Source organism: Solanum stenotomum, chromosome 5 (genome assembly GCF_019186545.1).
Source record: "Solanum stenotomum isolate F172 chromosome 5, ASM1918654v1, whole genome shotgun sequence".
Lineage (NCBI taxonomy): Eukaryota > Viridiplantae > Streptophyta > Magnoliopsida > Solanales > Solanaceae > Solanum > Solanum stenotomum.
This window is the reverse complement of record NC_064286.1, coordinates 1814495-1842398: the sequence shown is the minus strand read 5'-3', so window position 1 is coordinate 1842398 and position 27904 is coordinate 1814495. Positions and strand designations below refer to the sequence as shown.

The window sequence follows — 27904 nt, the reverse complement described above, 5'->3', positions numbered from 1 at the left end:
CAGAGTGTTTATGAAACATTTTCATTACCAGAAAGGAAATTAAAGGAATAAACTAACATAATCCAACAGATAGAAATCCCATATCAAAAAATTAGTCAGAAGGACACCAAATAATGAGCAGCATCAACAAGGAAACTTAGCATTTTTTCAGAGGTAACAAGAATACACAGCCACACTGCTCTAATAAAGAATAACAAATCATGAAAACGTCGAAACATAAAATAGATGAGCAAAATACTACTACTACAAATTCTTTGTTGAACTTGCAACTCTCATATCAGGTAGACTCTAGAGTGAAAGACTACTTCTCTGGGCAATTCTGCTTAGCAATTCCATATTAGGTATCCGGGAACTCTTGAAAGACTACTTCTGTGGGCAGTCTGCTTAGCAATTCCATATCAAGTATCCGGAACTCTTGAGTGAAAGACAAAACTTGGGAATGTAGTTGTAATGTCCCTGTTTAAGTGAAGAGAATCTATGCCATGAATATGTTGCCGACAGCATCACAATCTACATAACATGATCTTAAACGAAGTGATGTCACTATACAGCGTGCCACTTACTTGAGATACTGAAGGGTCATATTCTTCAGAAGTGAAGGATGTCGCATGACCAAATTTCTCCACTCTTCCTTATCAATCTTTCCATCATGTTTGGTATCAGCTTCTTCAAAAGTCTGCCCAAAAAGGCAGATATCGGTTAAGCAGTAAAAAGCTAAATCCTGCAATGCTACCATCCAACCCCACCGGGAAAAACAGACTCAACAGTGGCCAATAAATTAGCAAATTCCCAATATAGCTAATTCGTTAGATAGTAGATGCTACACCATTTTGTGGCACAATGCAGGGGAGACTTGAAGAAGAGAATCCAAACTTAGAAGTTGAAACAGATTCTCAATTGCTTTCTTACAGACCCTCCCGAAGACACCAAACACAGTTGGTATTTAGTTTATGGAAGCAACAAAGCACAGATGATTCCATCCTTAATTCCCAGATATGTTCACACTTCAAATCACAAAATTGTCTCTAAGAATTGTTGTGGTTCTAAGAGTGACAAATTTAAGTATCACCACCAGATCGATATGATATCATGTTACGATGACCACTAGGGATTGAAGTTGCTACGTTTTCCTATAGTTCTAAGCAACTGAGACACCACCCTTGAGGAAGATAGAATCCGAAAGGGCCTAAACCTCAATGAGATGAACAACAAGCTAAATAATAAAGGGAAAGTAGTAGCGCAAATGTCTCTTATTAAGTAGATACGAATAGGAAAACCACTCCTTCAAATGAAAAATAGAGCAAGAATAGTATTTAGTGGTAGGTTAGTCAATACCTTGTCGATTATACTCTCAATAATTTCATCTGAAAGGTTCATACCAGTCTCGGCAAGTGTAGCAACCACCATTTGCTTCACCTGTATTATAGATGCCATATCTTTTTTTATGCTACACACTTCAGGAAAAGCGTACAGTGGGCAACAAAAATTGCAAAGAAATGTAAGCATTTCCCACAAATACAACAACAATAACAAACCTAGTGTAATTCCACAAAGTGGGGTTTGAGAAGGGTAGAGTGTACGTAGACCTTACCCCTACCTCAGAGGTAGAGGTGTTTTTTCCGATAGACCCTCAACTCAAATAAAAACAGTCCAAGGCAGCCCAGCAAAGAAGTAACAGAAGTACAAAAAACAATAACTAATAACAAAAAATCAGATAGTAACAGAACAGAAACTACAACAAAACAATACGCAACATGTAGTAACAAAAATCGAAGGACACAAAACTACAAGGGCAATAATACGACTACTAATATGAACGGACAAGAATACAACACACTGCTACCCAATAACTTTTTTGCCTAAAAATAGAACATAGAAAAAGTAAGCCAAATACATTAAAATAGACTTGCGTTTACATGTATAATTAACCACTTCATTATATGAAAGGTTTACCTCTTGCCTCTCGATGAAGCCTTGGTGCTTGAGATCATATAGCTGAAAAGAAACTATAATAGGAATATATCATTAGAAGTTGATACACACAAATCGAAGGTAATCATCATTATTCATGTACGCAAGTAACATACACTCAATCTTATCATCGATAGGGGCATTTGGATGGAAAACAGAGAGTGCACGGGCAAACTCCTCAAATCCCAAGAGTCCATTGTGCTTTGTGTCAAACAAGTCAAACACCTACAGTAAAATGTGTTAAGAGTAGGAAGAAACGAAGACAATAAAAATTTGTTGTATCATGTGGTCCACACTCAACCCTATAAACGTGTATCAAAAATTTACTACTGTGGCTTCAACTGAGTAGCAATAACAACAGTACTGTTAGAATAGGAATAGGTTTATATAATCCCATTAGAATAGGAATAGGTTTATACAATCCTATTAGAATAAAAATAGGTATATACAATTCTATTAGAAAAGGAAAAGGAATAGTAATAGAAATAGAAATAGGAATACTAAATAGTATCCTACTTGGTAAAGGATTGTATTCTAGGGTCTATAAATAGGGTCTCAATGTAATAATGTAAACAACAACAATTCAATAATATTTTTTCCTATATTTCTCACATGGTATCAGAGCCTCTATGATCTTGATAGAAAATCAAAGAGCTTCCGCTGCCGACGGGTGGCACCCATATATGCTGCCCGTCTAGCCAACGATTATGTTAGCAGTCACCGTGTATCTTTCCGATGACTATTTTCTCATATCTAATTTGTGTAGCACCGTGCCATCATTCCGGTGACTACTTTCTTATATCTAATTTGTGTAGCACCGTGTTATCATTCCGGTGACTACTTTTTCATATTTAATTTGTGTAGCACCGTGCCAGTGACTACTTTTTCATATTTAATTTGTGTAGCACTATGCCATCCTTCTGGTGACTACCTTTTTTTGCATATCTTATTTGTGTAGCACCGTGCATCTTTTAGGACTACTTTTCATATTTAATTTGTGTAGTACCGTGGATTTTTTCGAACTATTTTCTCATATCTGAGTTGCATAGCATCATGTGTCTTTTCAATGACTCCTCAGATTTGATTTGCATAGTTTCATTCGTCTTTCCGGTGACTCCTCAAATCTGATTTGCGTAGGGTTGTGCCATTATTCCAACCCTACCCGTATAAATTTTACTTTTTCAGCTGGGTCGTGCCATCATTCCGACCCTACCCATATTATTTCTCTTTTTCAATGGGGTCGTTCCATCAATTCGAACTATCCTATATAATTTATATTTTCTAGTTGGGTCATGACATCATTCCGACCCTACCCATATAATTTTATTTCTTAGATTGTGACCACTTTTAGCCATCAAATCTAATACTCCGACATATGAGCATGTTTTGGCTAGTTTTTCGGTGACTTGTTTAATATCGACTCGTCTATTGATTCCAACATGATCCATATACTTTATACTAGATTTTGAGCACTTGCAACGACCGTTGCATTGTGAAGAAGTATATATGGAGCAACCACCTAATTTTGTTGCTCAGGGGGAGTTTAGTAGCCTTGTATGTTGATTACGTAAGTCACTCTATGGTCTGAAACAGTCTTTGCAAGCTTGGTTTGGGAAGTTCCAACACTGTAATTTTATCACTCTGTATTTTATCAGCATTATGCATCAAATTAAGTATTTCATGAGAAGACCAAGCACATTGAGATTGATTGTCAATTTTGTGAAGTCGAGTGATCAACTTGAGATATCTCACCAAGCCTCTCATCGGTCCGCGTGTTAATTACATTTGTAACAAGCTAGGTACATGAATTGTATGCACTAGCTTGAGGGGAAGTGTTAGAATAGGAATAGGTTTATATAATCCCATTAGAATAGGAATAGGTTTATACAATCCTATTAGAATAAAAATAGGTATATACAATTCTATTAGAAAAGGAAAAGGAATAGTAATAGAAATAGAAATAGGAANAGTAAAATGTGTTAAGAGTAGGAAGAAACGAAGACAATAAAAATTTGTGGTATCATGTGGTCCACACTCAACCCTATAAACGTGTATCAAAAATTTACTACTGCGGCTTCAACTGAGTAGCAATAACAACAGTACGATAACTGATTTCATCTATAGGAAACATCATATTTACTGTATCCAATTCTACTAAACGTAGATAATATGAAAAGGCTATTGTATATATGGAGAACTCACTCTGTCAGCAAACAAGCTCTCTTTTTTGCTCGTCTTGAACAATGCCAATTGAAACTCTTCCTATAATATAATCAAAAGTTCAAATTCAAAAGCAACGCTCAGTATAAGATATATTAAATATCTATGCTAGAAAAGTAACTAAAGAGTTCTACTATTAACACCCCATATCCAAACGTAGCTACACCAACTTCCAAAGGTTGTAATCTTATGAAAATGTGAGACCAAACCTTGTTGATCAGCCCATCATCAATCACTGCGCTGCTAATCTTCTCAAAAAGCTCATAAAGAGCTTCGATCTCACTTACGCTAACTGCAACAAGAAGAAAAATTATACATGTCCAAACTCCAATCACAACATTTATGCAAGCATCATAAAACTCGTAAACATATGATTAAAACACACATTTCAAAGAATCTATGCTCCAAATCTTTAACGATTGACCAATGATCAGTGTCATTGCAGGCCTATTGAGGCACACTCAATCTCACTGACACACCAAAGCGTTAAGGTGAGTGCTTCAACACCTAAATACAGTTTTGAAGAAGCAGGTTCAAACAAGAAATATTTTAGAACTGTAATACGAAAGATTGGTCACTCATCTGAATTCTAAACTGAAAACTATAACTTTTCAAATATTTGATTCACATGGGTTTTATATATTTCATTTAATTGACATTCTTTCAATCCTTTCTTCATTGAAGCGCACACTTTATTTACAATTTGCACTAGCTACTTTTCTATGTTCCTTTTCTCACCTTCGACAACATTGGCATTGCCAAACATTGAAAGAGAACAAAACATAACGAATTGTGAAATAGAGAAAGTTAAAATTGTAACGATCTTCAAAATGAAAATCATATTTTCCTGATGAGGCAATCTTTATATAAGACAAACCTAGAGGTAAATAAAATCTCTTTTGTTTCATCCTCCATGATTTCATTCAATGTTGTACAAATAGCGAATAAATATATGGATAGATGTGGCCAGATAGATAGCATACAAACTGTTTCTCGTGCAAGAATCTCAGGATCCTCAAGTCCCGTTGATTGCCTTTCACAACACTTCGACAGGGAAGCACCTAAATGCTTGATCCCCTCAAAGCAATACGACATGGTGTCTCCCCTACTTCAAAGCTCTCCATAGCTGTTCAACCGAAAAAACAGGTTCGTACGAGGGAGTGAAGAGGCCAACTTGGTCTTTTATGCATAAGGAAGAAAAAAGAAGTTATTCAAAGAAGCCAAACATAAAAATTGAACAAACCTCGCGACCATTCTTTGCTATTTTGCCAATGTGAATGTAAAACGCCAATGTTTTTTGATAGTTACCAACTTTGGAGCTATACACCTAAAAAGGAGGAACCAACGTCAATACACACTTAAAAATCATCCCTCCCCTCAATAATAAACAAATCAAGAGAAAATACCCTCTAATTCTGTCTGTCAACGCAAAACATTTCAACAAAAAGTTATATAAAATATCTCTATGATTCTATCCTCTTCTTGTGCAATTTGAAATTCTGCTACATCATCACAAAAAAAATTGGAGTTTCATTTGCAATAGACACATTTGCTCTTGTCGCTCAGCCTAAAAAATAGCACAATGATAGCTTCTCTTCGAAGTCCTCAAAATGATAACTAAAAGGATGTTAAATTGGTGTATGTTTCCTTCTTTAAGTATCTATTGCTTATAGATTATAGCAAGCTAACACCTCCAAGTAAATACCCAGCCCCAAATAGAAAGAATATAAAATGATTTGAGTGCCCCATAGCTTATGCCTACTTGTTGATTAGTTACAAAATAAATAAGGGGCGAACATATTATAGCTTACACATTATTCATTAAATAGTTGGTGATAGTTAACAAAGTTAAACTTGATTGATGTGATTGCAAAATTTCTCTTCACTCACTGCAGGTTTCACTGGTAATGAAAAAAAATGATGTTCAAGATCTATGTAGCTTAAGTGAGTTTTAAGTCGAACAATGCCCAATCAACAGAAAACACCTACTAGAAAACCATTATTGGTAGAATTAATTTACAACAAAATTGGCAAACGGTGACAAACAAAATCCAAGCAATACATTGATCAGTTGATTATGTTTCATTCCCAAATTATTTGGAATCAGCTATTTGAATCATCTGTATGCATTCCACTCTATTCAGGTCAATTTGGTTCCGAGTAAACCAATACTGGAGAATATCTTGCAGAGCTCAGCTAAACGGTGAAAATCAGAAAAAAAAAGGCGCATTTAAAAACACAATCTTTATTCTCTTTTTCTATCAGACAATCTTTATCCTTATATTTCAGGTCAATTTGGTTCTGAGTAAACCGATACTGGAAAATATCTTGGAGATCTTAGTCCTTAGATAAACGATAAAAATCAGAAAAAGGCATATTTAAAGACACTATCTTTATACTTGTATTTCAAGTCAATTTGTTTCCGAGTAAACCAATACTGGAAAATGTTTTGGAGAGCTTAGCAAAAGGAGAAAAATCAGAAAAGGGCACATTAAAGACACAATCTTTATACTTGTATTTCAGGTCAATTTGGTTCCCAGTAAACTGATAAAGGAATATAACTTGGAGAGCTTAGCTAAAATGGGAAAATCAGAAAAAGGGCACATTTAAAGACACAGTCTTTATACTTATTTCTTCAATTATCAGACAATCTTAATACTCGTATTTCAGGTCGATTTGGTTCCCAGTAAACAACAACATACCCAGTGTAATCCCACATGTGGGATCTGGGGAAGGTAGAGTGTGCATTGACCTCACCCCTACCTCACAAAGATAGAGATTCTATTCCTGAAAACCCCCGGCTCAAGTAACGCATATCAAAGAACTCCGAGTAAACTGATACTGGAAAATATTTTCGAGAGCTTATTTAAACGGTGAAAAATCAAGAGAAGGGCACATTCAAAGACACAATCTTTATACTTCTTTTTTATCAGCCAATCTTCAAGTCAATTGGTTCTCAGTAAACTGACACAATAATATATCTTGGAAAACTTAGCAAAACTGGCAAAATCAGAAAAAGGGGACATTCAAAAACACAATCTTTATACTTGTATATCATTAGACAGATTAAATCAAGAATTCAACAGATGGTCAAAATCACTAATTATTACAAATGAATTTAGTAATTGCAGATAACAAAAGGAATCAAAATATAAACATGGAATTTCTTAACAGGTAAAGTAAAATAATAATAAGAAAAAATTAACCTTTTGAATTTAGACAGAAAAAATTGATGAAAACTGAGATGCAAGGCAAAGGGGGTTCCTCTTTATCTTTCTACTGTAAACTTTATGGTTGCTTTGTGATTTTTTGTCAATATCAGAGTGAGAAGTAATAATTTGCATAAATGATCTTTTTTGGTGGCCAAAAGATGATAAAGACTCATGTTTGCCAGTTGTCTAACTAGTACTTATCAGATTGACATGTTCTATTTATTTATGTATTTTCCTAAATCAGTGTCTCGTATTCGGTTTGAAGTCCGATTAAATTTAATTTATATGTCACAGGATCCATTCTAGAAATAACGCTCTCAATATGATTATTTGATATTTAGTATATTAAAATCGAGATTTTTTATTTTGAGTGAAAGGATCGCAATTATTCCGCCACAATTTAAATCAATCACATATGCTGTAGTTCCTCACCCTTTGGCCTTTTCCCTAATTTGTTTGCTTTCATTTTGATAATTCTTGGTTTTTGTGGCACATATGAACACTTAAGCTATCGTATACTTTCAATATTATTGCTTTAATTATATAGTGACGTTAACTGAAATTTATCTATAAATTGTAATTTTATCATATGAGTTTATTTTTTAAAACTTTTATTCTTATAATAATGCCTTTCGTTTCCTTCACTCATCCTGGTGTATAATATAAGGAATAAATAATTTTGAGATTGAAATTAAATGAGCTTATTACTATGAATAAACAAAAACTATACACATACAAATTGACACTCCAACGTGCACACAATTACAAAGTGTATTACGATGTGATTTTGAAAATTTATTTACCTAATTATACTATCTTCATTACTTTTTTTAAATTCTACTAGACATCATAAAGCTTCATAAAAAGAGAAAATTTCATTTTTTTTATTTTTCTTTGATACCTCTTTATAATGACCAAAGGGATACACGCTTAACATTAGTAATATAACTTTATATATGTCTAAGATTAACTTTAACCAACAATACGTCAAACTCACACGTCAAAAGTTCTTTAAAAATTTAAATTTGTAAGTTTAAGTTAATTTTAAAAGTGATTAGCTTAGCAAACTCCGAAAACACCAACGGACAAATACTATAGATTTCTCTAACAAAAGATGGAATATTCAAAGCCGAAATCAGCTTACGATAACACTCAACCACCCGCTCATCTACGATGGTGATATGATATCGTTGTCCAGACTTGAACTGCTTGTTGAAGCTACCATGAAAGCTATAAAATTAGTAATGAAGAGCAAAATGAAGAATTATCTTAAATCTCAATGTACTAACCTCTAATCGAATTATTTGGAATTCAAAAGAAGGGAGAAATCATTTTATCTACTAATAGTATTCAAGTTGACATATTATCAAATCACGATTACAAAATAACTATGAATTTCGACTATAGTTTAAATAGAAGTATAAAAGATAGACTATTGGTGCACTTAACCCCCCCCCCCCCTCCCTCCCCCAAACTTTATGGGCTTATATTTTTGTTGCTCTAATCCACTAGGTCCACAGTCCAGCCCACTAGGAAAATTTGGGCTTTTGGCCCATAATCACTAATGGGCCTATTCAAATCTAGTTAAAAATACCCATATACATTCTCTTCTTCGTCTATTGAGAATATATATTGAGCGCATATAGGGTTTATTTTTTGGATTTGAAAAGTGAAAATTCTGAATAATCGAATCTTAAAATTGTGAATATCAATCAATGGGGAGGAGAAAAGAGCGTAAACTTGCAGCAAAAGGTGCCGCCGGTCGGAGAGTTAAGCTCGATCTCTTCGCGGAACCCTCTGGTAATTCACTTTTCTCTCTCTTTTCAGGTACATATTGTTTCAGATGCAAATTACTGAATATTCGTTCTGAATTGGTTATTTTTTAGCTAATAAACATGGTGAGCTATGCAAAGTATAGTAGGTTTCGAATCCGGGTGAAGAATGTTATGTAGATTGATAGCTAGAGTAAAATAAGAGTGGTTTTGATGGATGTATAATAGAGAAGTTTTTGTGTAGTTCATATAGTTTAGCTTATACATTTAGATTGATGTGTGATTGATGTAGCGGTGGCTCACCAAGTTTATTTTGGTAATAAACTTTTTGAGCTATGCACTTACTGAAAAAACTAGTCTTTGGGAACATGGCTTGCACTTTTGTTCCTTGTCATTATATAGAACTTCTATATATTTAAAAGTTGGAATTAATACCTTGCTCCCTCTTGGGAGGTAAAGAGGTTGTTTTCGGTAAATCCGTGTGTTCCGAAGGGGTGAAATTAGCAATACTAATTTTACCATTTACAATCATTAGATTAAATTCATACTAGCGGGACGGTGCATTTTCCATCAAGCAAGAAATATTTGATGCTAATTAAGATAATATTGCCTCTAATGGTATGAATATGTCAATGTCTTTTTTTTTTAATTTTATGACAAGGGAAACCCGCAGCCGCTACCCTTTAGGTGCGCACAGGGTAAAACCTCCGCTCCTATGCAATAGCTCGCAAACCACATAGAAGAGGTAACCCGCACTAGGCAACCCCGGTGCGATGAGCTCGACCCAGAAGGCAAACCCCTTGCTTTTGCTGGCAAGGGGTTTCGAACTTGAGACCTCCAACATGGAAGTCCCAAGCCCAAACCACTAGCCACCCCGAAGGGTAATATGTCAATGTCTTCATGCTTTAAAATTAATAAATGCATGTAAATGCCTTAAAAGAAATTAGCAAGACATGTAGAAGAAATATATACATTTTCGCAGAACGTACAAACAAAGCACAATAAATGTATATTTATCTTATCCCCAAGCATCCAAACGTAGGATAGGTTGTTCAAATTTTGGAACATATTCAAATTAGAATAAACAGTAATAAGATTACCATAAAATCCCGCCTGTACTCTATAATTAAATATTCCTCTTTACTCAGTCAAACCCTCACAATTTACATGTATTTACTATAGCTGAAACTTCAAGTTTTTAATCCCATAATATCCAAAATGCAAATAAGCTAATAATAAAAGTAATTAATACATTAAACATTAAATGAGATTGAAGTTTGATCACGGTAACAAAAAAAGACGTATATCCATTAACTAAAATTACGTTAATACCTCTAAATTTTATAATCCAGATGGATTGACAACAAAGTAGATGCATGTGGCCTTAGCCTTGATGATAATGTTAGAACTCTAAACTTTGTAGAAAGTACTAAGCACATATAATAATATATGAATAGGGCCTTTTGAATTCTCATTGCCTCATGCTTCGATGATGACAATTCATTATCGATCGATTTAGAATGTTTACAAAGTGATAATATATGACATTTGACCGACCTGACCCGACCCATAAGCACCCCTAATGAGAGGAGACGTTATTGAAGGCAATTTTAAGAATGGACGAAAAAAGGAGATTCTAAGTTGTTGTCAGCCCTTTGTTTTCTCATTGTATATAGCTTAAAACAACTTTTTATGACTTATCCTCAATAATAACAATAAATAAATAATTTATGTATCCGTTAAGATTACAAGAATTAATGTTGTCGCATAATTCTATATTTTTTTGGACTTTTCATGTTCATAGACATTGTTTATATGAAAAGATGTTCAGTAACTTGATAAAGTAATTAATACATCTTTCAAGATAGCAAGAAGCAATGTTCCGACTTTAATTTCGATGTTCATATATACTGTATACATAAAAAGATGTTCAGTAACTTAATAAATTCATTATAATGTATATTTACATTTTTGTACAAAATTATTGTAGAATTAATGGTTCATCAATTTTTGATGGACATTTTTGTTTTTCAACTTTGGATTTAGGAGCTTCCCATTTAGAGTATGACGATGATGATAAACTTGGTGGGCTTCAGTTTTGAATCCAAATGAAGAATAGTTACGTGGATTCATATCTAGCAAAAAAATTTAGAGTAATTTTGATGAATGCATAGTCATTTGCTTTAATATTATTTATTTGAATATCTAATTTACCATCAGATTAAGTATATCCAATCGATTATTAACTAATAAGGATTTTGAAGGGAACATGAGTTTTGTATAATTCATACAATTTACCTCATGCATTTAGAGAGATGCATAGTTGATTGATTTTATTTTCTCTAATAAAGAATATGATGTTAGCTAATGAGCTTTAAGTTTTTAGCTTTTTCTGATTGTACTGCTTGTTTTGTTTTCCTGATCTGCAAAACTTTTCCTGTCATTTTTCCTTTCCAGAGATGTTGATGGATGAATTTTGTGAATGTTGAATAAAACACAATCATGAAATATTTTTTTCTCCTTATTTTCACTTTCTGAGCCCTTTTTAAAAACTGGTATAAGTTTTTCATTGACGTTGGCATTGCATGAGCTTGACCAGCAACTTTTTAAGCCTTCTTTGACTGTGATTGAGACTTGAGAGTCTCTGCCTTTTCTAGTCGCTATTGCAGTTGTCTCTCTGTTAGTTAGTTACTTGTATTTGAACCTAGCTGGTATAGACTTGATTACTTGTCGAAGATCATTATGGGAATTTTTTAAAAATGGTAAGGTATTAAGATATTTAATAAATCCAACACTAAGAGAGTACTGAGGTTAAATCCCATAAATTCACAAAATAAAATAAAAAAAAGGAAAAAGTAATCCTGTGTGTATACTTGTATCCACTTGAGCTTATCCCATATGATAATTGTCTCATGTGTTAAGTTGCATGTCTGCAGGGCTTTCATGAGGATGTACTTCCTTTTTTTGCTCGTTGTGCTTCTTACATGATATGGATAACCTTTTGAAGGAAAATTATGTGCATCTACTGTACTACTGAATCACTTTGTGCTTCTTTATAAGATTTTTTTTCTATCTATGTATGTTGACATTTTTTTTTTTGGTTTACTTTGTAGGAGATTTAGGTGGCTCCTCTGTCCAAGATGAGGTTGGAGGGGAAGAAGACTCCAAGATTCATGCCGAGCTACCTAATTCACCATTGTCTTCAGGTGGGTTCCGTCAGTTTTCTTCCAAAGGACTTGTAGAGAAGACATGATGTGACTGATAATGTCGGTGGAAATTATTGATTTACTTTGTACAAGACATCTTGTTTGTACCACAAAAGTTTATGTTTTCAGAATGTTGCCTGCTGTGGTATTGGGAACTTTCAATTGGTCATCAGTTACCGTCAGCCCCTGCCACAGCCACAGTCAATTATTGAATAACGTCTTACCTATCATGCCTTTTTTGGCGGCATCAAAGGCGTACCGATTACAAGAAGAGTATTTCCTCTCCTCGGTTCGTATGTTTCTGTCTTTATTTGCTTTATGACTTTCTGACAGTTGATGATGTGCTACAGGTGGCCATGAACTACAATTATCCTAAATTCAGCAGTCTTCTTTATCTAATGTTGTTATATTTGTTGCCCTAAATTGTATACTGGCTTTATTATAATATTTATTGGGTGTTCTTATCACTTGGCTCGAACTTCTCTGACATTTCCTATTTGGCCCTCAGGTCAAGAACCGGAGAATCCTCTTATGCTGCTTGGGCAATATAGTGACGATGAAGTGGATGAGGAGTCGGTTGAAGGACTTAAACGTGCTGCTTCAGAGGATTCTTCTCTTGATCATGAAGACAAGGTGAGCTGTAGGTAATTTATTCACTTGCCATGGGCCACATAATTTGTAGGTTGATGAGCCAATTGTTTTGGCAAAGTGGATTCTTTTGCTTGCATTCTGATTCGACAGTGATATGAAGGTGAATTATAACCTTAAATTAGAAGAAATGTTCTGTGTTGTATTTGTTTACGAACTTTCTCAGTTTGATGCTTCAACTGGTTCTGCAACTACCACTTCTAATACATTTGTGATTGCCTTCCCTTCCAAAGTTCCAACTACTGATACTATTGGAACATAAATTATGCTTTTTTTTGAGATGCTTTCTTTGAAAGTTTGTTGTTTTGTTATGCTAATGATTATATTCTTTTGGATTACGGACTAGGTTACTATTCTTTGTTAGCCTGACATTGCCTCCACTTGTACATTTTCTACTCAGCTTCTCCGTCCTAGATGGATGGGGAAGTTACTTTTATGCAGTTGATCTAATAGTTTTGTTTTTGTGTCCGTTTTGCTTAGGGAAAGCACTCTGGCGACGAGGAAACTGATGTTAATGGGGAAATTGGTTCTACTGTTATGGAAGTTGAAGAGAAAGCTATTGACAATGGCTCTGATCTACCAAGTCTCTCAGATAGACCTGCAGAAGATAGTTCTAAAGAAAACAATGCTTCTGTCTCAGTTGATTTACATGCACAGTTGAGTGTGTTGGATCAGATTGCTGCTCCTACAACTTCGGATGCACAGGCTCTGGGGGATGCAAGTGCAGGGTGGAAGATGGTGTTGCACGAAGAGAGTAACCAGTACTATTATTGGAACACAGTAACAGGCGAGACTTCATGGGAAGTGCCTCAGATATTGGGTCATGCAGCTGAACCGAGGTTAGAAGAGAAAGTTACTGCTGAAACTGAATGCATGGGCAGCACCACCTTGGAGAACTTAGAATCCTCTGCAAAAAATGATATAGACACTAGACAGACTGGCGTCAGCTATAGCGACATCAATGAATACAGGAAGGCAATGGATGACGACTTACATGATAAAAAAGGAGGCAATGATGAGGACCAGAGTGGCACAATAAATGGCTCTGAACAAATTGATTCACAGTGCAATGAAATATCTTCTCCTGGTGGATCTCTTTCTTCAGGGCAATCAGATCATGCTCCTGAAGGTCATTTGAACGGGTCAGGTGAAGATTTTACAAAATGCAGGGATGCAGATTATGTTCCAGAAGATGAAACTGAGGCAGACTTTTCCTCTGACCTGGTAAAACATTGTGAACGTTTGCTAGAGCAACTGGAGACCATGAAAGGGTATGCTACTGAGGTTTTTTTGTACTTCTCCAGGGATCTTTATTCCCAACACTCTTTTTGTTTTTCTTGTTGCACGTCTGAAAAGTTTCGAGGAGGATCTTTTCACCTCTCTCCTTCTTTTCCTTTGTTTGATTTTACTGATTTATTTCCTGTTCAACAGGTCTGAATTTTACGTACAGTATGATCGAATTTCAAAATATGCATTGGAACTTGAGATTAGGCTAGCTGATATAAGGTCCTTAGCCTGTAATGGGCTTTCATTACTTCCCTTCTGGGTGCACTCCGAGAGGAAGATAAAACTGTTAGATTCAGAAATAAATCAACTTTGTGGGCTATTCTTATCAGTACAACAGAATGATGTTGAGGCTGGTCATGAATCCCACAGAGACAGTGATAATGGAGAGAGGTCAAGCTGTCCTGCCACTGGGTATGCTGTATTTAACTTAGTTATATTAATAGTAAAGAACATGATAAGTTTTCTCTTCTTATAATGTTGCTTCTTCTTGTCTGACCAACTTGCTCATTCTTTCAGTGATGCAAGTGAGGAAAGTGGAGCCACTGGGGTCCCTGTACATGAAGATTTAACTCCTCAAACAGTGCTTCATCCGGCTGAGGAAGTAGACATGGATGTGGATATGGAAGTTGAAGATACAGAACCTTCAAGAAGCTTAACTGTGTGTGATGCACTGCATGCCCCAAATCATGCCCCACTGGATGGACCAAGTCTGTCAGTGCAACAGACAAAATTGGAGTCCTCAATCCTGGAACAAACACTTACCGTTCCTCCTCCACCTGATGAAGACTGGATTCCTCCTCCACCTCCTGATAATGAACCTTTTCCGCCACCACCACCTGATGAACCTCTAGATCACACACATGCTGTTCCTTCAAATATGGAATCAGTTCAATCTTTTCCTTACAACTTAGCTTATCCGGGTTCAACATTTGATTACTATGGGCAAACTAATCCTGAAGTTGCTAGTAGTTTATATGCAACTTCCGATGGTCAGATAGCTGTTACTCATCACCCTTTATATTATCAAATCCCAACTACATATAGTGTGGCTCCTGTGGCGATCAACCATGTCGACCCCAGTGCATACTATGGCCATCAGGATGGGGCACTGCAGCCTGTCTCTGTTGTCAGTGGTACAGAGTCTTCTGGTCTTCCAGCTATACCAGTTCATGAAAATGTTGCCCCTGATGCAATTCCATCCTTAGATGTCAACAAGGGGTCACGATCTGATTTATCAGCAAAATCTGAGGCTGATGTAGCTGCTAATTTGGTGAATGAAACGACATCTTTTGATGTTCCTGCCACACAATCCTCTTTAGCTACAGAAACCGCATCAGCAATGGAGGGTGTTGGTGTGTCTTCTACATCTGTTGCCACTGGCACTGTTGCTACTGCTTCAACTGCTCCCTCAAAAGTTCCATCAAAAGGTAAGTTGGGCAATCTAAATTTGCTTGTACTTGTTTGTGAGTTGCAATTCTTGCATTTTTAGTATGTCATCAATATCAAAACCCCTTGCCAGCGAAAGCAAGGGGTTTGCCTTCTGGGTTGAGCTCGTCACACAAGGCTTGCCTAGTGCGGGTTACCTCTCCTATGTGGTTTGCGAGCTATTGCATAGGAGCGGGGGTTTTACCCTGTGCGCACCCAAAGGGTAGCGGCTGTGGGTTTCCCTTGTCATAAAAAAAAAAGAGGGATTTTCTGCTGCATCAACATGTGAAACTCTTCGTCATGCTTACTAAAGGAGCTTTTCCAATGGATATGAAGCTGTCCATTCTGATTTTGCATTCTTTTTCTCTTCAGTTTTGCGTAAAAAGCAGACTGTGGGTGTGGTGTCCACATTAAGGTCTAATAGGAAAGTGTCGAGCTTGGTTGACAAGGTAACTGCCTTCACTTGGTGCTTCCCTTCCCAGGTCCTTGAAGAGTGGTTACAACATTTTGCGATAGTTTCTCTTAAATGATTCTCATAATGCTTATTCATTTCATTAGTGGAAAGCTGCCAAAGAGGAGCTGCATGCGGAGGAGGAAGAAGAACGTGAAAGTGCTCTTGAGAAGCTGGAGAAGAAACGACAACGAGAAATAGAGGTCTGCTAATGCTATATGCAGTTTGATTAGACAGCCTCTGGTATATCTAGCCTTTTTTTTTAATTGTATGCTGAACTTTGTTTTGATTGTAGGAATGGCGTGCTCAGCAAATTGCAAGTGGGGAGGCCAAAGATAATGCTAATTTCCAGCCACTTGGCGGCGATTGGTACCACTTCTGATCATTTTGTTTCACTGATAAAATATCTGTATGTTATATCTATTAGGAACTGTCCTTGAAATAGTGGACTTGTCTTAGATCCTCCTCCTCTCCCTTGTTTTACTGATCTTAGGGAAGTTGGGATATTCTTTTTTTTTTTTTGAAACAAAAAACTCTTTCCCTTGCTGTTGAATTATTTCAGCATGTATATATTGCTTGAATCATATGGATGCACGCTTAAAGAACCGAGGCTAACTCATGCAATTGTGCAAGCAGTGTCGTATTCATTTCACATAGTAAATTATAGTTCCTCACATTTGTCTTGACTATATTTATGATATGCAGGCGAGAGCGTGTGAAACGAAAAAGAGTAGAAAAGATGAGGGAGGCTGAAAAGCAACCATCTGAAGAAAATGAGCAACCTGATCTGGATGTCATTTCAAGAGGTCTTCCATCTGGATGGCAGGTATCCTTCTGGCACAGGTGTTTTCTATTCCTTGCATGGAAGATGAAATTTTGTTTGTGTATGATACATGATCCAAAAGCCAAATTATCTTGCTCTCCTGAGAAGGTGAGACTGATTGTGAGCTATTAAAATGAATATCATCCTAATTTCAGATTATGAGTTTGTCAGAAAGCAAAATTGAATCATGAAAGAAAACGTCAGTGGACTTTGTTGAGGGTTTTTACTTATGAATCACCTCCTTATGATATCAAAAACAACCTTTTAAGTTGGAAACTCAAAACTAATAGAAAATTTAACTTGTGCTTGCAGCTTAAATTTTGTTTGGATGTCTGTCTATCAATTTTCCTTGTTTTTCTGTTTGTTGCTTAAATTCCAATTAGCCATCAGCTTGGTAAGTGCAGAAATCAGAGTAGATTGCTGAAGCATTCAACAATTCTCCATTCCCTGGATACGCCACAGTTTGGTGAAACACTAACATTTTGATTTTGCTTTTGCTTGTTAGTATCTTAGTTACACCACCTGAACACATTCCAGATTAGAGGTTATTGGTCTCGATATTCTACTTGTGCTTTACTAATCTGTCCATTAAGCTTTGTATGCTGATGATTGTGTGCCCCTGTGACTTCCACTCTCCTTTTTAATATCCACTCCTACAGGCTATAAACTAACGATATCAGTTGACAGGAGTAGGGACCACAAGTTTCTGTAATTTGGATGATGCTGCATGCTATAGACTTGGCACATTTTCTGCCATTGCTGTGTTACTTAATGGTGCTCTTTTTTCCAGGCTTATTGGGATGATTCCACGAAGCAGGTCTATTATGGAAATGCTGTGACATCAGAAACATCCTGGAATAGACCAACTAACTGACGAAGATCAATAGGAGTTCCTACTTTACATACTTATTGTAGCACCAGTGGTTCTAATAATATTAGCAGTTACTATCTTGTATATATGTAAGGTTGTAGTGATGTGATCCAGTAGTAGCTGTTTTTGAACTCGATTTGATTTCTTAATGAGTTCTAAAGTTTTGTTAGGGACGAGCTTTATCGTTCCCCAATTTTTGAAATCGTGTGTCTGCCCCTTGGTGATTATCGGTTTATTGAAGTCAATTTTACTGGGCTGATCTTGAGTCAAGCGTGAGTTACTGTGTTCAGAGTACCAAATTCCTTATTAAGTTGAGTTTGGTAGTTTACCAATGCAAAAGGAAAATTCAAGCTTGGGTTGTTCTCTTAACAAATCAATTTACACAAACACACACACACGCACTATATATATATGGTAACTATTGAAGTAGAAGTGCAGGGCATTAAGCCATTTCCTATACAATTAAATATGAGGTTCTACTTGCTTTTACAGTGAGTTTGTGATCAGATTAATGCCTTCACCAAAGACAATTGAGGGTGTCTTCATGTTGGTTAACACTAATTGGTAGTAAGTGTTTATTTTTGAAAAACTTGTGGTCTAAAACAAATTATAAATATACCTATGTGATTATAAAGTATCTCATTAAGACTAAGATATAAAGCTGGATATCTAAATTTTACTGACAAAAAAGGATGAATGTTTCACAAATTGAAACTGAGGGTTCAGTAAATAACAAGAGACACATTGTGTAGGCCAATTTTGAAAAATAAACACATGTGAAATAGGCCAATAGAACAAAGTAGAAAATCCATGAAATACAGACATGTTTTATTTATTAGAAGAAGCACAAATAATTATCACTAAAGTTGTGTCGCTATGGAGTTACCTATGGTAGGGAGTGGGTCATCACCCAAGTGGAACTTTTTGGTGCTAATTCAGATAGTCAGGCATAAGCCAAAAACCGCGGCGTGTCTAGCTTGTTAGATCCGAGTTCAACTGAATGCAATATTTTCAACACAGAACACACAAACATAACAAGACCCTAACTTTCTCCAAATACAGGATAATAATAATTTATAACCATATCAAAAGCATGATTTCAGTATAAAGAAACTACATTAAAATGCACTTGAAACAGCTCAATCAATCAAGTTTTGAATCCTCACACTATATGATATTTTCCTAATAATCCAGTAGGAAAAACCACACCATTCTTCTTGATGAAGCCATGCCTCCAAGAAAATGTCTAGGTAATATTTAGAAAAGAAATGGAATGTATCTATTAAAGATAGAGGTGTCTCTGACACTTTCAATTCCTGAGTCCGCCTCTGGACACAGATATGGAATAGTCGGGCCCCAAGCAGATACCGAACACCGGTGAAAAAAACAAACCAGAAGCACAAATAATTCTAAAACATTAAATGTTGTAGTTCAATAATTTTGTCTCCTACTTCTTCCTCTTATATATCTTTGCCAAGAATGACTTCAGAACTGCTTGCATTGCTTTGCTTAATTTGGTTTCTTGATCTTCAATGGAGTTTTTCAGCTCTTCATATGTATTATTCTCATATTCCTGGTACACATCCTACAAAAAATTTACAAAAGGAATACGCCAAAGTCAGTGGTGTATATAGCTTATTAGGTACAGGGGTTCAACCGAATGCAGTATTTTCAATACGGAGCATGGATATACATGTGAGAAACCCATAACTTTTAATAAATACTATATTCTAAACTCATAATTTGAAAAGTAGGATAGGGTTACTTAAAAGGTTGACGGTATCAAGTTTAAATCTTGAGTCCACCTCTTGTCAAATACCATATTTGAGATAACATTTTACAATGAAAAGAATACAACTTCATGACTACTTATCAAAGAGAAATGAGAGAAAGCAGCCTTAGTAAAGAAAGGAAAAAAGAAAACCTCAAGTTTGAGATCCTTATAGAGCGCCTTAATTTTAGCAACACAAGCTTCATCATCTTGTCCATAGTTCTCCTGCAAACAAAGTTCTTACATTTAGCATTTTGCTCATGCTAGTTGTTTGCATAGCTATGTTGCTCAGGCCCTCCAAAAATATTGCCGCGCTCATAGCTTTAGTAGGATTCAAAACACACCCAACAATACTTTTGAAGAGTTCGAGCTATATAGTTGCAGATAATGTAACCAAGGGAGGACAAGTTTTTTAGGCTCACATCCAATAACTTCCTTTGCTCCTCGTTGCAGTGTTCTAGGGCTTTCACAACCAACCAAGAGCACTTGAAATCTTTAATATCCGTGCCATTCTGATAGTAAGACAGATCGTTATAAAATCTCTACATTTTCAAATTAAAAGAGCTACGTGATCAATTTTCAGGATTTTGTTTAGTACCAGCTTTCTTATAAAACCTACCTTACCCAACACCTGTGGATCAGCAAAGCAGTCCAGGTAATCATCCTACAAAGGACCGAAAGCTTTCAGTCAGAATTTGTAAAGTCTATCTGCAGTCTGCAGATGGGATCTTAGGTATTTCGGGAAACAAACTAAATGAGTTGGACATATCAGATAGGCTATCACGTAAAGCGTAAGACACATAATTGTTAGCCACATCCATAAAAAACAAATACTTTTTCATGGCACATGAATCTTTAGCGTGTCGACAAGGTGTCTCAGAACATTCAGACATGTTAGGGGGTGATATGCAGCTCTTTTGTAAGTACAGGAAATGTCATGTGTTGAAAAAAACAACTTTTAACTCTAAAAACAAATGTTAACGATAAGAATGAATATTCTACTATATTAAGACTCAAAAAAAAAATGAATATTCAACTATATTTCTTTCATAAGTTAATGAGTATGTCATGTACAGATAAATGACCAGTTTGGTTTCAAATGTTTTGTATTTCTGAATCAAAAACCAACTTTTTTCAGAAAACTTAACTAAGGTATGTCCCAAAACAAAGTTTTCTAGATTTTCAATAAGAGAACCAAAATCAGAACTAGTCTTCCAAACCAGCTACTTGGTTCACAAAAGAAGCAAATGCTTCGATCTATAGAGGTTTTAGTACTTCATATTTGTTTATAATAACTCCCACATTTTCAACTATTAATATATGCCGGTGTTTCCTTTTTGGAAACCCACTCTAAAGCGGATTACGCGAATCGACAGCTGATCTCAGTTCCAATGTTAAGAAGCATGAAATTAACCACTCGTTCAGATCTAATCTAACATTTCTTTCAGGAAATCAACATGATTCATATACATACAAAACCTAATCCAAACAAGCAAGTGTGTTTCAAAAATGTATTCCAACCATATTTATGAAACTAATTTCATCAAAACCAAGCTTCTCTTAAAAAATTATATGTTATGCAAAGAATTGATTTGTGAGATGTGGAAATGTTGTCAGATAGATCTCATGGTATAGAAGATAATACATGAATAGATGCATCAGGGTTAATCATAATTCTTACCTGAACTTGGAAATATATTCCCATTTTGATGAGTATGTCCTTGGCATTAGCATGATTGTCAAGATTCTCTCCGGCCATAAGAAGTGCACATGCCACCTGAAAATATTGAAGAAGTAATTTGTATATACCTTAATAAAATGCACATCAATCTTGAGGTAATTCCCATTAATCTCTACAGAGAGTTCATTAAGAGGAACACAAAGATCTACCCAAACTAAGCACGCACAAATTTTTTGAAGTTGTGGTTACAATTAAGAATCTAGAGAATAAAACAACAAAAACATTAAAATAATAAATGGGAAAAGGGCACGGTTAGCTCAGGCGGAAATCTAAAAATAAGAGGCTTGGTAAACTAAAAGTTGCAAATAGCTAATTTACTTCAAGTTGATTCAGAAATTTGAGATTGTTTTAGAACAGATTTCTTCCACACAACGCAAATTTCAGAAAAAGAAATAGACTTGAAGATCTCCTCATAATGAATAGTGACTAACAAGCTGTTAACTCAATTAGGAAGGAATATCATACTCACTGGGAGATAAAATGAATAATAAGCAGTTTTATACTGGACAATCCGCCTATGACTGCATGAAATCACATCATGAATTAGTTAAAAAATTCAACTAAAACTGAAAGCAGAATTTTTTTACAAGATTATCGATGAAGTCTCCTTACATAGGCAATGAGTACTTCGATAAATCTTTCCCTTGTGTGGTAATCAAATCTATCATTTGTCCAGAGGCAGTCTGGTATTCCACCTGTAAAAACATGTTGGCAAAGCCAAAGGTAAAAATGTTCAGCATTATAAAAAGTTTAATTCAGAGGCCTCCTTGCGCATAAAAAGACTCACCTCATTAAACAATTCAAGAAGATCAACATAATAAGGCTTTCCTCTAAAGTGCTGTTTAAGAATAACAGCAATGTGGTTGCGAAGAAGTATGCCATCATTAACAGCAATCATGCCAACCTGCAAGAAATATTAAAACAATAGTTACTCCCAACAGTTCAAAGAGAAAAACAGTAATCTCTTAGCATGCACACACCTCGGATAATCTGAACCAGCATGGTTGACCTCGGCGTTTAGAAGAGCCATCCATTATATCATCGTGAACAAGGAAGTATCCTTGAAGCTGTAGCATACATTCCCACAAACCATACACTCAGAAGAATTTAAAAACTAACAATGCTTCTTGGGGGTTATAATAAGGCTCAGGTGTAGCTTGAAGAGTGCTTATGTTGCATACCCATTCAATGCACCAGCCAAGGGAGGATATTTGAATGATCTCCTCACTGGTTAGTTGTTTCCCTTCTTTCAACAAACTGTAGCTATCAATAGCAGAGAGCCCGCGGTTCAGCTTTCCTGTACAGAGAGTGTATAAAGTACTTGGAAAAAAAACTTTTAGCTATAAAAAATTATGAAAGCAGAAGAAACTTTTAGAATAAGTAGAACTAGAACTTCATTCCAACCTCCAAGTAGATTGTGGTCCAACATCTGAAAAAATCACGGGAAGTATAAATTAGTTTGAAGTTGAAGTTCTATTTGGACATGTAATTTGGATTTTCAAGTTGTATGATTTTCTCATTAACAAGAAAACCACACAAGTTGAGAAAACTATAAAGAAAAATTCAATTATTATACAAAGTCTTGCCAAATGAGCAAACCATAGTTCATAAACAGCATATTGAAATATTTTACAATGCCGCATTGATAAATTGCATAACTCCATGTCAAACTTTCAAATACAAAGCAATTATTTAACACAATCTTTTCACATGGCACTAACAATCTTTTCACAGCGAGCATCAGTCTATTTTGTAAAATTTAAAATTATAGGTATTGAAATCATATCCCAAATCGGACATTCAAACACCTGCTAAATAATCAAAATGGGGAAAAGCAGAAGAAATTAAAAATTACCTTTGCTACCCAATCACAAGCGCCATGAGTTAAATTGATATCCAAATCCTTTAAGATATCGCCTTTAAGTTGTTCATAAACCCCCATGAACTTTGACCTCAGATCACTCATATTTCAACGTTGTTTTCGTTTGTTTCAGGGAAAGAGGAGAATTTTAGGTTTTTGGCATACAATGCTTTTTTTCCTTATATAGGAAACAAATAGTGGTGTATTTGGTTGAAAAGTGGCAAAGGGCACTTTTAATTCATCAGCAACAGCTGATGAATTAGAGGGTGTTTGGATTAACTTAAAAGTTGGTCAAACCTACTTTTAAGTCAGTTTTTGACTTCTAAAAGTATTTGTCAAATATAAAAATAACATAAAATAAGTTAGGAAGTATTTGGCAAGGTTTTTAAAATGACTTAAAATAAGTTAAAACCAAAAGTAGGCCTCCCCTAGTTTTTATTTTTTTGACTTAAAAGTCATTTAAGTTTGACTTTTTATTTTGACTTAAAGGCTACATTTTTTAAGCCAATCCAAACGGGCTCTTAGTATTGTTGTTGAATAAAATCAAACAAATAGGTCAATTATGTATCACTTGCCATAGTAGTTCATTATGGAAAAAATAGATTATTTCAAAGCTAGCCACCAATCCACTAATTTTCAGGAAATATAATAAATAATACAGTGAATTCTTGTAGGGCTTACCTACTTTTCATTATTTTTTTAAATGTCGGTGGTGTTTGGATCGGATTACGTGCATTATGACTATTTTACTAGATACACGTCATGTTCCATCAGCATAAGTAGTGAATATTGTTACTAATTTGATTATGATGGGGTTGCACTAGGGATCAACTCTTAGTCCGTACCTATTTGTATTGGTGATTGGATGTATTGACACATTATTTTCAAGGAGAGATGCTATGGTGTATGTTATTTGTTTGGCTGTCTGTCAACTGATCTTTGTTGTTTGTCTGTTTGTTGCTTAAATTCCAATTAGCCATCAGCCTGGTAAGTGGAGAAATCAGGGAATATGCTGCATCTCAAAGACTTGGCACATTTTCTGCCATTCCTGAGTTGCTTAATGATGCTCTCTTTTCCAGGCTTATTGGGATGACTCCACGAAGCAGGTCTATTATGGAAATGCTGTGACATCAGAAATGTCCTGGAACAGGCTAACTGACTGACAAAGATCAATAGGAGTTCCTACTTTACAATATTCATTGTAACACTAGTGGTTCCAATATTATTGGCAATTACTATCTTGTTGTATATATGTAGGGGTATAGTGATGTGATGCAGTGGTAGCTGTTTTTGAACTCGATTTGATTTCTTAATGAGGTCTAAAGTTTTGTTAGTATGATATTCAGGTGGAGAAGGGTAAGAGGCGAGCTTTATCATTCCCCGAGTTTTGAAACCATGTGTCTGCCCCTCTGGGGTTTATCATTATTGAAGTAGCTTTAGTTCGTCCCGGGAAGTTGAGTATAAATGACAATTTTCTATCCAAACTAATAATTTTGTATGTGCGTCTACATAGCAATTCCCAATGCTACATCTTTCCTATTTGATGATTATGACCCAAAAACAGAGTGAATAGCGAGCCATCTATCAACAATTATTGATTGGATGGACTAGAGTGTACTGAATTCCTTACTAAGTTGAGCTTGGTTGTTGACAAATACAAGGGAATGTTCAGGCTTGGGTTGTTCTCTTAACAAATCAATTTGAATATATATCCAAATTGGTAACCCTTGGCATGTTTTTTAAAATGAGCATAAATATTGAACATACATGTGCAGAGCATTAAGCCGTTTGGCATAGCATAAAATCTGAGGATTTACTTGCTTCTAGAATAGGTTTCTGATTAGATTAATACCTTCGCCAAGACAATTGTAGGTGTTTTAAAGTTGGATACACTAATCAGCAATCGTTTATTTTTTAAACTTGTGGTCTAAAGTAAACCATAAATAAATGGGTATATAAATTATCTCATTAAGAATAAGATAGAAAAAGCTTAATATTAAAACTTTAGTAAGTATAGAAAGGTATATTTTTTTTGGAACTGACTAAAAAGGAAAGAATGTCATACAAATTGGAAAGAAGGGAGCAGTAAATAACAAGAGACACATTATGTAGCTTCCGATTTTGAAAAATAAACACATGTGAAATAGGCCAATAGAACAAAGTAGAAAATCCATGAAATACAGACATGTTTTATTCATTCGAAGAAGCACAAATAACTATCACTAAAGTTGTGCGTACTATGGAGTTACCTATGGTAGGGAGCGGGTTATCGCCAAAGTGGAACTTTCTGGTGCTAATTCAGATAGTAGGGCTTCAAGCAGGTACCAAACACACTGTGAAATGAAAGAAGAACAAATAATTCTAAACATTGAATACAGAAATTCAATAATTCTATCTCTTACTTCTGCCTCTTATAAATCTTTGCCAAGGTTGACTTTAGAATTGCTTGCAATGCTTTGCATGGCTGAGCTTCAATAGAGTTGATCAGCTTTGCATATGTCTTCTTCTCATATTCCAGGTACACATCCTACATATTCCCATAAAGAACAGGCAAAAAACAGTGGCGTATCTAGCTTATCACATTCGAGTTCAACTGAATACAACATTTTCAACACGGAACATGGATATATATATATATAGCAAGTCTCTAACTTTTAGCAAATACAGGGTAATAGCTAATAACCATATCAAAAGCATGATTTCAGTATAAAGAAACCACATCAAAATGCACTTAAACAGCTCAATCAATCAAATTTTTTGGTATGATGTTTTTCTAATCATCAAGTACAAAAACCACACCATTCTTCTTGATGAAGTTATGAGTTGTGTGATCAACCACATTCGTATTGTTCAGCTCCAGATTGTAGAAATCCATCTTATCATCTGCAAATAGTGGTCCAGCATGCCATGTACCATGACTCAGTTTTATAAACTTTGGACCTGAAATTCTGAAAGCCTGCACTTCATCAACAGCAGGAGGCACATAAAAATGCCCACAATGTGACTGCACAACAATATCAACAGCACCCTTGATATCAGTTGGATCTACAATAGATGGCTTAGCAACTCCAAGATACCAAACATTGCCTCCAATAGATCCAAGACATTGAGTGACATTGGCATGATGTGTTATCTTAGAAAATTTGAGGGATCGATCTTTAAGCTGCATAATGTAAAACCTAGGAATCCCATTGCTCAAATCAAGCTGAGCATCACGAGGACCGAATTCTTCCCCATCTGGAGACGCCTCAATTACCTGACCACCACTAACAACAGCATACTCAGTGATTTTCTACAAGTGTGGTCTGTAAGGGTAGAGTGTACACAAACTTTAACCCTACACCTCATAGAGGTAGAGAGGTTGTTTCAGGAGGACCCTTGGCTCGAGTACAACAAATTAAAGTAGGTATAAAAATGAGAAACAATATTGAAGAAAACATAGCATGTATAAGGAAAGACTAACAACAAAATAATGCAATAATCGAAACAGAATAAACAATAGATGATGATAGAATCTCGTGTAGGTAGAGAAACTGTTTCTGGAGGATTCTCAGCTCGAATACAGCTAATCGTAGTTATGAAAAACAAAAAATGACAGAGAAGAAAAACACAGCAAGTAACAAGGAATCAGTAACAACAAAATAGTGCAATAACCTGAACACGATAAACAATATATGATGATAGAAATCAAAAGCAATGACCTGACCAAACTCTTTAAAAGTTTCTGCGGTTGCTTCAATAGGTTTCAGCTTCACGACTGACGGCGCCGTCATGCTAACGCCGGAAGATTCCATTGATACAGAAAAGTAACGGTGGATTAAGCGACGGCGAGTAGGCAATATGGGAAGGGGAAAGTAGTGAATGGATTGATGAGGAGATTGTTTGAGTGATTTCACCGGAACGGAACTGGAACTTTTATCAGCGACCGGAGATCCGGCGAGTCGGCGATGTGGCCTGACTGATGGCGAATATATGAATTGCTTCAATTTTAGCATCTTTGAGCATCACTCCTCCACTCTACAAATTGGATAACTTTTCAACAAAAAGTTCAATTGGTCTTTTCTTTTTCTAGAAAGTCGTAAATACTCTTTATTTTTTTTTATGACAAGGAAAACTCGTATTCACTATCTTTTGGGTGCGCACATGATAAAATCCTCACTCCTAAGCAATAACTCACAAATTATATAGTAAATATTCTTTCATTCTTAATAGCACAAACACGAAATGTTTCATTTTGTAAAATTGTACCAAAGTCGTAAATACTCTTTCATTCTTAATAACACAAAAACGAAAAGTTTCATTTTGTGTAAATATGAATTTGGTTGTGTGTATATATATATATATAGGTAGATATCTTAAATAATGTATATATTTCTAATCCACATTTCCTAACAACAAAGATAAAAGTGATCTACCAATAAAAATTATCGTGGAACAATAATTACTCGTTCATTTTTAACTAGAAATCTCGAGTTTGAATCCCCTAATACGAAATTACCTTTGTTAGGGAATATTTTACCACTTAATATGAGACTTGTCAGTGTGAATTCAAATTTACTCAGATTCAAATGCAAATATCAAACAGATAAAAAAAAGATAAAAGGATTCCACTAGTTGATTTGATTGCACTTAATAATGGGCTTAC

General features: G+C 35.4%; 4 protein-coding genes across 8 annotated transcripts; 1 reads left to right on the top strand and 3 right to left on the bottom strand.

The window, feature by feature from the left end:
• Window positions 1-58: 58 nt before the first annotated feature.
• Window positions 59-7547, bottom strand: LOC125864298 (calcineurin B-like protein 3). 2 transcript variants are annotated; one of them, XR_007446219.1, is made up of 11 exons: window positions 7398-7529; window positions 5435-5519; window positions 5175-5317; window positions 4401-4483; window positions 4174-4233; window positions 2088-2196; window positions 1954-2006; window positions 1336-1416; window positions 564-676; window positions 317-456; window positions 59-286 (listed from the first exon to the last, which is right to left on the bottom strand). XR_007446219.1 is itself a non-coding variant. In XM_049544216.1 (10 exons), exons 3-10 carry the CDS (start codon window positions 5284-5286, stop codon window positions 399-401), a joined length of 669 nt encoding a protein of 222 aa, XP_049400173.1. In that variant the 5' UTR covers window positions 5287-5317; window positions 5435-5518; window positions 7398-7547; the 3' UTR covers window positions 59-398. The 2 variants fall into 2 exon arrangements, 1 of the variants encoding a protein (XP_049400173.1); XM_049544216.1 differs by having other exon boundaries at window positions 59-456; window positions 5435-5518; window positions 7398-7547.
• Window positions 7548-9056: 1509 nt separating this feature from the next.
• On the top strand, window positions 9057-18054 carry LOC125864278 (uncharacterized). 2 transcript variants are annotated; one of them, XM_049544190.1, is made up of 11 exons: window positions 9057-9203; window positions 12289-12670; window positions 12890-13014; window positions 13510-14300; window positions 14461-14727; window positions 14833-15743; window positions 16114-16190; window positions 16300-16395; window positions 16488-16561; window positions 16898-17018; window positions 17806-18054. In XM_049544190.1, exons 3-11 carry the CDS (start codon window positions 12913-12915, stop codon window positions 17887-17889), a joined length of 2523 nt encoding a protein of 840 aa, XP_049400147.1. In that variant the 5' UTR covers window positions 9057-9203; window positions 12289-12670; window positions 12890-12912; the 3' UTR covers window positions 17890-18054. The 2 variants fall into 2 exon arrangements, with proteins under 2 accessions (XP_049400147.1, XP_049400146.1); XM_049544189.1 differs by having other exon boundaries at window positions 9063-9203; window positions 12289-12381.
• A 911-nt stretch (window positions 18055-18965) lies between these two features.
• LOC125864292 (farnesyl pyrophosphate synthase-like) lies at window positions 18966-27094 on the bottom strand. 3 transcript variants are annotated; one of them, XM_049544206.1, is made up of 13 exons: window positions 26961-27094; window positions 25662-25786; window positions 22803-22827; window positions 22580-22695; window positions 22379-22465; window positions 22186-22302; window positions 22011-22093; window positions 21868-21919; window positions 21339-21434; window positions 20277-20321; window positions 20080-20169; window positions 19811-19882; window positions 18966-19471 (listed from the first exon to the last, which is right to left on the bottom strand). In XM_049544206.1, the coding sequence occupies exons 3-13, from the start codon at window positions 22825-22827 to the stop codon at window positions 19334-19336; spliced, it is 921 nt and encodes a 306-aa protein (XP_049400163.1). In that variant the 5' UTR covers window positions 25662-25786; window positions 26961-27094; the 3' UTR covers window positions 18966-19333. The 3 variants fall into 3 exon arrangements, with proteins under 3 accessions (XP_049400163.1, XP_049400164.1, XP_049400165.1); XM_049544207.1 differs by lacking the exons at window positions 25662-25786; window positions 26961-27094 and adding an exon at window positions 25509-25576; XM_049544208.1 differs by lacking the exons at window positions 25662-25786; window positions 26961-27094 and adding an exon at window positions 23254-23379.
• Window positions 25911-27311, bottom strand: LOC125864295 (uncharacterized). The gene is made up of 2 exons (XM_049544212.1): window positions 26961-27311; window positions 25911-26515 (listed from the first exon to the last, which is right to left on the bottom strand). The coding sequence occupies exons 1-2, from the start codon at window positions 27252-27254 to the stop codon at window positions 26033-26035; spliced, it is 777 nt and encodes a 258-aa protein (XP_049400169.1). The 5' UTR covers window positions 27255-27311; the 3' UTR covers window positions 25911-26032.
• Between the last annotated feature and the right edge of the window lie 593 nt (window positions 27312-27904).

Excerpts from the sequence above, each read along its gene's own strand:
- LOC125864298 (XM_049544216.1), bottom strand. The coding sequence starts at position 5,286 with ATGTCGTATTGCTTTGAGGGGATCAAGCATTTAGGTGCTTCCCTGTCG. Across the intron at positions 4,484-5,174 it reads TCTTGCACGAGAAACAGTTT|TTAGCGTAAGTGAGATCGAA; the intron begins GTATGCTATCTA and ends TTCTTGTTGCAG. Across the intron at positions 2,007-2,087 it reads TATCGATGATAAGATTGAGT|TTTCTTTTCAGCTATATGAT; the intron begins GTATGTTACTTG and ends TTCCTATTATAG.
- LOC125864278 (XM_049544189.1), top strand. The coding sequence starts at position 9,119 with ATGGGGAGGAGAAAAGAGCGTAAACTTGCAGCAAAAGGTGCCGCCGGT. Across the intron at positions 14,301-14,460 it reads CAACTGGAGACCATGAAAGG|GTCTGAATTTTACGTACAGT; the intron begins GTATGCTACTGA and ends CCTGTTCAACAG. Across the intron at positions 16,191-16,299 it reads TGTCGAGCTTGGTTGACAAG|TGGAAAGCTGCCAAAGAGGA; the intron begins GTAACTGCCTTC and ends TCATTTCATTAG.
- LOC125864292 (XM_049544208.1), bottom strand. The coding sequence starts at position 23,364 with ATGAGTGATCTGAGGTCAAAGTTCATGGGGGTTTATGAACAACTTAAA. Across the intron at positions 22,696-22,802 it reads GGACCACAATCTACTTGGAG|GAAAGCTGAACCGCGGGCTC; the intron begins GTTGGAATGAAG and ends CTCTCTGTACAG. Across the intron at positions 21,435-21,867 it reads ATTATTCATTTTATCTCCCA|GTGGCATGTGCACTTCTTAT; the intron begins GTGAGTATGATA and ends CAATATTTTCAG.
- LOC125864295 (XM_049544212.1), bottom strand. The coding sequence starts at position 27,254 with ATGCTAAAATTGAAGCAATTCATATATTCGCCATCAGTCAGGCCACAT. Across the intron at positions 26,516-26,960 it reads CTTTTAAAGAGTTTGGTCAG|GTAATTGAGGCGTCTCCAGA; the intron begins GTCATTGCTTTT and ends AGTGGTGGTCAG.